The sequence below is a fragment of the Dipodomys ordii genome, unplaced genomic scaffold (assembly GCF_000151885.1).
Source record: "Dipodomys ordii isolate 6190 unplaced genomic scaffold, Dord_2.0 Scaffold248, whole genome shotgun sequence".
NCBI lineage: Eukaryota > Metazoa > Chordata > Mammalia > Rodentia > Heteromyidae > Dipodomys > Dipodomys ordii.
In genome coordinates this window covers 356,510-366,267 of record NW_012267464.1, presented here as the reverse complement: position 1 = coordinate 366,267, position 9,758 = coordinate 356,510, and the positions used below count along the sequence as shown (strand labels likewise).

Here is a 9,758-nt window from a genome sequence, read left to right as displayed (position 1 = left end):
GTCAGAAAATTTAATAGCTTATTTATTATTTTAAGTAGTATTATCTTTAAGTAGTAGTACAAAGTACTTTTAGTTCATAAGTACAATGCAGCTTGACTGATGTCATACCATCACGCCTTTTATTATTCTCTTTAATACCTCCCCTCAACTTTCTTAGTTTCACAGAATCTGCATTGGAGTGTAGGTCTGCATTCTCCCTACTTTCCTCGCTACATTCATCTACTCCTCCCTTTGACCTCCCCTCCACAACTTTCAAGTGCCAGTATTCATTTTATTGAATTGTGTTAGTTTATCTAAGGAGTTACATCATTGCAATTCTCCCATGTAAATGCCATACTTTGGTTAATATATTGTTACCCTTGCATATGCCCCTCTATGTGTTTATATATGCATTAATACATTTGAACTATATTCTGCATATGGAGAAAGCATGTGTGCTTTATGTCTCCAAGCTTGACTTCATTTAACATAATGCTAACCCTGTATTTGCATTTTTGCAAATGATGAAATATCACTGTTTCTAATGTGATAATAAAAAAAATCTATATCCAAATTTGCTTCAAGTTATTTCTACAGGTGCATCGGTACTTACTTGATACCAGATCAAATCTCTTTCTCTGTGGAGATACAGACAGCAAGGATGGTGGCTAGGCCCAGTTACTAAGAGATTCAGATTTGCAGCTGTATAAACCCAAACCCCTACTGATTTGCATGAGCCCACAGCAGAGTCACCACCCTGATACCTTCTTAATAGGCTGTTCACGCCAGATACAGGCATCAGTCTCAGTCAGAACACAGCGTGGACATGAGGGCCCTCACTCAGCTCCTGAGTCTCCTGCTACTATGGATTCCAAGTAAGGAAAGACAATGATGAGGATTTCCTCCATGTGTTGTAGTCACTGATACTTAGCATGCTTGATTATTTATTGATTTATTGATGCTATGTATGTATTTTTTACTTTTCCTATGTCAGGTACCAGATGTGACATCCAGATGACCCAGTCTCCATCCACTCTGTCTGCATCTCCTGGAGACACAGTCACCATCAAATGTCAGGCCAGTCAGGGTATTAGCAATGAGTTAAGCTGGTACCAACAGAAACCAGGGAAAGCACCTAAACTCCTGATCTATGGTGCAAACAGGTTACAATTTGGAATCCCCTCTAGATTTAGTGGCAGTGGACTTGGGACAGAGTTCACTCTTACAATCAGCAGCCTGCAGCCTGAAGATGTTGCAAGTTATTTCTGTATGCAGGATTATAATGACCCACCCACAGTGATACAAGCCCTAACATAAACCACCAGAGAGGCCGAAGTGTGAGGCTGGGCTGCCCTAGGTACTTTCCTCATGTTTCCACTTGCAGGATCTGTCCTAGATACATAAGATATGAATCCTGCCCATGCTTACCGGGAGCAGCAGTTCTCAAGGTTTGAACTTTTTGAGAAAATGTGATTGTAGGCTTGAGCTACTGGGGCAGGACTGGAAACTGAAATACTAAAATAAGATTCTAAACTATAGCTATGGAATACCTTATATGTATTTGTCTTTTAATTATGAACAGCTATTCAAAATATGGGCAAAGGCACTATTATGTTATTATCTAATATATTTTATTTTTAGATTTTGAAAAACATTGCACATAAAAATTTTCAGCAAATAAAGACATTAATGAGTACAGTGTTTGTTGTAGAGTTTTGCTGATCATTTTTAACAAATAGCTATTTTTCATTATTTCTGGCCTGATGATATATCATGAGTAGCTGCTGAAACATTTAAAAGCATTTTTTCAAGTACTATAGAGACAATATAGAGTTTTTTCTTTAGATCAATTAGAATAATGAACTATAGATATCATTATTTAATTTTAAAATAGACTTCTATTGTAGAATAGTTTCAACCTGATAGATTACCTGAGAAATAGGAGAAGGAAAATGAGAGAGGTATAGAGAGAAGAAAAGCTAGGATGGATGGAGAGAGATGGATGGAGGTGGATGGAGGTAGAGAAAAGGAGGGACAAAGGAAGGAGATTTCTTTTCCTAAATTCCAGATTCATTTATTAGTCAAGCTGTCATTGCGCAGGAGAACACTGAATTCAAAGGACAGCAATTCCACTAGAGGTCCAGCCATCCTGTGCTGTCATCTGAACACTGCAAGGTGAGGTGAAGGTGAGGAGTTTCCTGTGTTTATGCCCTCTGTCCTCCACAATTGCTCCCACCAAGATTCACAGAAGTATTCCTACATCAATACATCTCTGTTTCAATCTAAAAAATCTAGGAATCTTTGACACTTATAGTAAAAACACTCAAGTCATTCATTTATTAAAAGAATGGTGGAGAAACATCAAGATAAAGCAGATCTTCTTTAAGTCAGAATCCCTATAATTCTCAGGTTGCCACTGAACACATGTACACAATTTATGTATCATATATACGTACATATACTTTATGTGTAAGATATAGTATGTGATAATTAAATATACACTACATCATTGCATATGATGTAAAATATTGTATATTTGATGTATTATTAATGATTAGATTCTTGAGCATCCCTTATGATTGTTCTGTTCTAATTTTCTGTTTTTTTTTAATTTTTATTGTAAAAGTGGGTGATATGCAGAGGGGTTACAGTTACACAACTATGGTCATGAGTACATTTCTTTTTGAACAGTGTTACTTACCCCCTCCCTCATTTTCTCCCATTCTGCCCCTCCTCCTATCCACACCCGCCCAAGTGTAAAGTTCATTTCCAACATATTGTCTAGTGATTATTACTGTCATATTGTGTTCATATTCTATTTTATGCCATTCATGTTTCTTCTTAGGACTTATAAATTAATCTTTACCAATGCATAGGTAAACTCTTCCATTTTATAAAACATTGTCTTACAAATTATAACTTTTACTTGGAAATATATCTCACCATTCTGGAGGAATAACTTGAGGAAAAATCATTCTGAAAGAGTTTCTAGGTGAGTGTTAAAAAGTTTCCAGTGTTGAATATCATGAGTTAAGTATTGGGAGAAAGGTAAACAAAAAGGAGAATTAAGAACAAATAATAATGACAAATCATGGGACATTCTCTCTTTTACAAAGTTCTAACAGAGGATATAAGAGTAAATAGAATGAAGAGGTAGAGATGTGGTATGATTAAAGGCCTCAGGGATTTGTTGCCATTGAAGAAAATAGTTAGGTTTATGACATATATGATCCTGTGAGTGAAACTAGCTAAGGAAGCAATTGGGTCATGGACAGAAGAAGGCAAAATGCCAGAGAAAGATACTGCAAAGCAGTTAACAATACTGTAACAGTTACACAAACAAGGACACTGAAGCAGACAGTTAAGGAACTTAACTGATGCCACACTCCATTAAGTAGGGGAGGGCAGGGCCCCTGAGGCATATCCTTTGACCTTAGTCTCAAAGTGCAACAGCTGGACTGTGGCTATGGATGGGCACTTCACCCTGAGTCTATAAAGACATACATGGAATAGAAATGGTAAAAATGGAACTGCTTTCTTGAGACACATGCTGTAGATGGAAAAGGAGAGATTAATTTCTATTGGGAAACTAGAAGGTGGACAGGGAAGTCATCAAGAGCCAGAGAACTTAAGCTAAAGCGAAGAGCTGCTTACACAGTCCACTTAGACATGCATGGCCATCCAATGAGCACAACTTGAAGGATCAGGAAAAACCAAAGGTACGTTTCACATAGACGTGGTTTCAGCCTGCTAAGTAGCAGAGAGCCTGAGATAACTTGGCTGTTTTTGTTCATAACAGTTACTTCATAACAGGTAAATTCTTAGGTGGTTAGTTAGTTTTAGTGGCTCCGTTTCTTAGGATTATAGGAAGTGGTTGATAGGATTTTCATCTTAATTCCCAAATTTTCTTTGGATTTTGTCTAATGTTATATTAAAGAACAATTTCACTACAAATAACTTTGGGTGAAACTCATGTAAGTGTATGGTTTTAAAGTTGCACCTGTCAAGTACACACGCCATGGCCACTGCCATGGAATGTCAACAAAACACATAAGAAGAATATGAGAAGTCCAGGCATAGTGATGCATGCTTATAACTTCAGATATATAGGAGGTAGAAGTAGAAAGATCTCAGTGTATGGCCAGCTCAGGCATTTTTCATATATGCCAGATGATATCTCAACAATGAATTAAAGCAAAAACAATTGGGAGTGTGGCTCAATGTATAAGAGTACTAGCCTACCAAGCCTAAGGCCGTTAGTTCAAACTCTAGTACTGTCAAAAAGAACTGTGAGACACACAGAATAAATACTGTAATGACTTACTGGAAAGTTTCTGTGCAAATACAGTCAAGATAACTTACAGTTCAATATTGATATATCAATTGAAATATCAAATCAATGGGTGCAAAGTTAACTAAACTATGGACTAAGGTTGTGTCTCCCTGTTTCTCAGTCTAACAGAATGAAAGGTACAGCTCCATGCTGGACACAGATCATTTTGAAACCAGATTTTAACCACCCTCCTTCTCAAAGTGCAGAGTCCTAGCTATATTAAGTCTGGCTACTCACTCCCAAATGCCAAGTACAGACATAGTGAAGGGCAGAATAAAAGAGATTCATCATGACAGCCATGGGAAGAGAGAACTTTAGTAGTTTTCAACCATCTTTGGATAAATCATTGTCACTCTTATCTCCCATTAAAAGCCAGAATTGGAGGTGTGGCTCAAGTGGAAATATACCAACCTTGAGTGAAAAATCCAAGCCAGAATGAGCATGAGGCCTTGAGTTCAAGACCATGGACTAGCACCAAAATAAAAAAAATGAATTTACAGGCAGTAGAAGGCACTGAAAGCATGATTTGTATTGAGGACATTATATGCATAGTAGTAAATGATAAACAATGAATTTCAAACAATACTTTTGGTTCTATTGGTGTTTGAACTCAAGGTTTCCTGCTTATTAGAGTCTACAACTTAAGCCACTCCACCATAGTTTTGTAGTTTAGTTTCTTTTTCAGAGGACATCTTGTGATTTTACCCAGCTTGGCCTCTGTTCAAATCCTTCTAAATTCATCTCCTGTATAGCTACAGAAATATGCACCACCTGCCTCAGTGTGCTTTTGAGATAGATCTCACTGCCTTCCAGAAGGGGTTTTACTCACTATCTTAAAATCTCTGTCTCCAGTTTAGTTGGGATTACAGGCATGAGTTACCATGTCCAGCCACAAATAAACAGTTATGAACTTTGTTACTATTAAACATAGTGAAGTAAATATTTGAAACACAAAATAATGGATGTAAGAAAAGGACATGACAATTACAACTATATTTCAATTGCATATATGTTGTCATGGACAAAATTAAATAAATATTTTGCCCCTAAACACTACAAATACATACACAAACACAAGGACACAGACCTCTATGAACAAATAAATTATGTTATTATATAAATTATTGGTTCACATCTTTTTTAGTATATATTTTTATTGTAAAGGTAGTGTACTCAGAGGTTACAGCTACATGACTACGTTAATGAGTACATTTCCTATCGAGCATTGTTACCTCCTCCTTTGTTTATCCCCTAACATCCCTTCCCACCCTACCTCCACTAGCATCCTTCCCGGCCTGCCCCCCCAGCCCCCCACATCAAGTTGAAAAGTTTGTTTTCAACATGGTGTCTTGTACATCTCATTGTTACAGTGGGTCAACCTGTATCCTTATTTCAGCTTTTTGTTATTTCCCTTACCTTCTCCAAATTAGAAAAATTTATAAACAAGATGCAGGCACTAGAATTAAATATAGGAAAAACAGGGGCTATACCATGGGGAACGAACATACTAAAGAAACAAAAATTCAAATAGTACATTATAAATACATTAAAAAACAACAGCAAGAAATATAGTGTCCCTATCTTGGGGTTCATTTCACTTAGCATCAGGTTATATGGTCATATGTACATGCTTTTGACCTTTTCTGCTTGCCCTAGACATGTACTATTTATTGAAAATAAGGGAAACCATGGAACCTATGATTGTTTGAACTGGTTTACTTCACTTAATATAATTTTTTCCAAGTCTTTCCATTTCCTAACAAAGGGGCTGGTCTCATTTTTTCTGATGGAGGCATAGTATTCCATATTGTGTGTGTGTGTGTGTGTGTGTGTGTGTGTGTGTATCACATTTTTTGATCCATTCATCTACTGAGTGGCATCTAGGTTGGTTCCATATCTTAGTTATGATAAATAATGCTGCAATAAACATAGTTGTGCTGGCAGCTTTCTTATAGCCTTGTTTGTGATCATTTGGGTAAATGCTCAAAAGTGTGATTGCTGGGTCATAGGAGAGCTCTATTTGTACTCTTTTGAGGAACCTCCATAATGATTTCCAGAGTGGTTGTACAAGTTTACGATCCCACCAACAATGCAGTAGGGTTCCCTTTAGGCCACATCCCCTCTAGCATCAGTTGATATTAGATTTCTTTTTTTTTCATTAAAATTTTTACTGTAAAAATACTGTACAGAGGGGTTACAGTTACAGGAGCAAGGTAATGAGTACATTTCCTATCAAGCATTGTTGGCTCCTCCTTTTTATTCCCCTACCATCCCATCTCTTTCACCTCCACAACTACCCCCCCACCATTGTATATCTCCTTGTTACAATGAGTCAACCTGTATCCCTATTTAAGCATTTTGTTTTTTCCCTTCCCCTTTCCGAATTAGAGAAGTGTATATAAAAGATGCAGAGCACACACATCAAATACAGTGAAAATAGTGATTATAATTTGGGGGAGGAACATACATAGAAGCATAAAAATCACATGGTACATAATAAATACGTTAGAAACAATAGCAAGAAGGAAAAGTATATTTGTGTCACAATCTTTGGGTTTATTTCATTTAATATCATCCTAAATGGTCATATGTACATAACTTTTGACCTTTTCTATTTGTCCTACACATGTACAAGTTATTGCAACAAAGCTAATCCATGGGACCTATGTTTTTTGGGGCCTGGCTTACTTCACTTATTGTAAATCTTTCCATTTCCTAAGAAATGGGGCAATGTCATTCTATCTGATGGAGGCAAGGTGGGCAAGGTGTGTCTCTTTAAGGCAGCAGATAGAAGCATCTTGTTTTTTGATCCAACTAGACAGAGTTTTTTTTACTTAATTGGGGAGTTAAGTCCCTTAATATTGAGAGTTAGGACTGAGAGGTGTTTGGTAGTTCCTGCCATGTTATCCACATTCTTGGGGTCTGTGCCAACTGGGCTCTTCCTGTGCTTCTTGGATTCTCTCTTTGGGGGCTGTTTCTTGGCCTTTATTGTGCTCTTTTTGATTTTCTATGTTTAGGACTTCTTTAAGTATCTTTAGTAGGACTGGTTTTTTTGTCCATAATATATGTATAGATTATATACACAGCAAAACAAAATGTGCAATACAGAAAAATGGCATCTGAGGATGTCCAGGTATGAATACACCAGCATATTACATTTTGCAATTGCTCACTTCCACCTCTCCTCCAAACCAATAAATGAGTACAGGCCAATCTGCTCACAGAGGTGGTTTCCCCATTCCATTTTCTAAAGACAGTGTTTCATGTGAATGTTAGCAAAAAGATACCTAAAAAGTGATATTTTACTACCTCTTAACATACATTGGGTACTCCTATACATCTAGAGAGACTAGATGTTTTCAAGTAAGGACTCAGTCTGTCCACTATATACATGGCAGTCTTCACTAACTGCACACATGTGACTAATTATAACCTAAAAAGTGTCTTCAAACTATGAACATTCTAGAACCTTTGTCCACCTATCCAGTGGGCTAGAATGCTCAGATTTTCAGAAGACCTTTTCTAGGAATTTTAGCACAGAACATACAAAGTCTACTATTTTTGTCATACACTGACAACCTCTCTAACATCTAGAAAGACTAGATGTAAGTTAGGACTCCTTTGTCCTTTATATACACTATGCACACAAGAAAGTAGAACAAAATGGGACAATGTTACCCTCCACTGTAAGCACTGGTGTGGCCTCTTCGCATTTCTTTCACCTGGGTACCAAGGCATAAGCACCATGCCCACAACTCCAGCGGTTAACCGTTCTCCCTCCCCTCAAAATGGTATTTAAAATACATCAGGCATTCAGCATATCCAAGGTCCTTAAGCACAGTCAGCTCTGCATACAGCAAAGGTGATGAGCTGCACACAGATCAATGGTTGTCGCTGGAAAATGTTTTCGCCGGCCCCCTCTTCCTTCTCACAGGTCTTCTGTTCCATGTCCTCCAACCAGGGAATGGAACAAATGAGGAGGAGTGCGGCTCTGGCTGTGTCCCCTGGAGCTGGTCTCACACCACCAGTCCAGGTAACTTCCAGAAGACGTTTCTATGGTCTTTATAAACCCATGGCATTGACAGGTGCGACTTCCTACATCTCCTTTATCACAGGTTGGCAACCTCTTCCCATCCGGAATGCCAGATGGACAGATGGACGAAAGGTCGTCTTTGAGAAGGTTGGGGAAGCTGAGAGCAGCCTTTACATACGATGGACACGGGCCTGCCAGCGGCCTGCAAACCTTGGTGGGCTCCGGTGGGCACCTGTGTCACCCGTGGGCATCACTCTACCGTTTCTCCGCGGGCACCAGCCCAACCGCCCGGGCCGCCAACCGCTGCCCCTGTGGCCATCCGGGGCTCCGCTCACCTGCCAGGACCGTTAGGGCCTTCGTGTGGCCTTGTCGCGGGGTGCGGCCTCTCTGTAGGGCAGGGAGGTCACCCCAGGTCCCGGATCAGCAGCCTAGAATGCTGGCGAGCCTCCAAGGCCGCTTGCGGTCTCTGTCCATCAGCCTGTAAAAGCCTCCGCCGTGGTCGCCTGGCTGCACCATGACCGCCACTACGCAAGGGCACTGCATCCTTGGCAGCTGGGCGAGGCCTTCGTCTGGACCCAGCAAGGTGGAGCACCATCGCTATCAATCATTGCGGCGTGGCGCGAGGATGTGGGGAGCAAGCTGCTGCAAGAGCCCCCATGTCTGCGGGACAAAGATTGCATACAGGCCAATCCCCAGGGCCTCTGCTCAGCCTCAGGCCTGGGGCCACAAGGCACCGATGTCCCAGGGAAGCAGGCCGGGCTCCGTCTCTCTCCGCACTCTCGGCCAGGTAGGACAGGTTTTATGGAGATATATTGCTTTAATATTTATTTGATGTGGAAGGTTTTTATTTGTGCTCCCATTATGAACGACAGTTTTAGTGGGTGCAGTACTCTTGGTTGATAATTGCGTGTCTTTAAGTCATGGCAAACATCTTCCAGACTCTTCTTGCTTTAATTGTCTCTTGCGGCGAACGCCTTCTCGGCCAGCAAGGAAGAACGACCACCACACCAGGAGTCTTCTCAGATCACGCTTTATTGGAGAGCCTTCTTGTTTGTAGGAGAGCTTGAGCTCGAGAGAGCGCGCCCAAAAACATGGTCGCTTATATAGGGAATAGGAACACGTGTCGTTTTCCCATTGGTCATCTGCCTTTCACCGTCACCAGGTGCCACGGGATTGGCTGGGGACTCTACGTGGCTCGCGCATGCGCAAAGCCCCAGGACCCACCGTCCCACCAAGCACTGCCTAATATGGAGTTGCAAGGAAGTGGGCGGCGCCTTGTAATGGCGTTCGCCCCGGCTCCCCGCAGTTCCCCCTTTTTGTTTTTTGGCAACAGGTAAGAGTAGAGGTTGGGCCTCTGTCTAAAACATTAATGAGAAGACCTTGCACTGGTCTTCGCCTGAGGGGCGCCTTCCC

The 9,758-nt window shown here is 40.4% G+C and overlaps 1 gene segment (V, D, J or C); it reads left to right on the top strand.

The window, feature by feature from the left end:
* Nucleotides 1-805: 805 nt before the first annotated feature.
* Nucleotides 806-1,311, top strand: LOC106000870. The segment is given in 2 exon segments: nucleotides 806-854; nucleotides 974-1,311. Coding segments are annotated over 2 exon segments (372 nt in total).
* The last annotated feature ends 8,447 nt before the right edge of the window (nucleotides 1,312-9,758 follow it).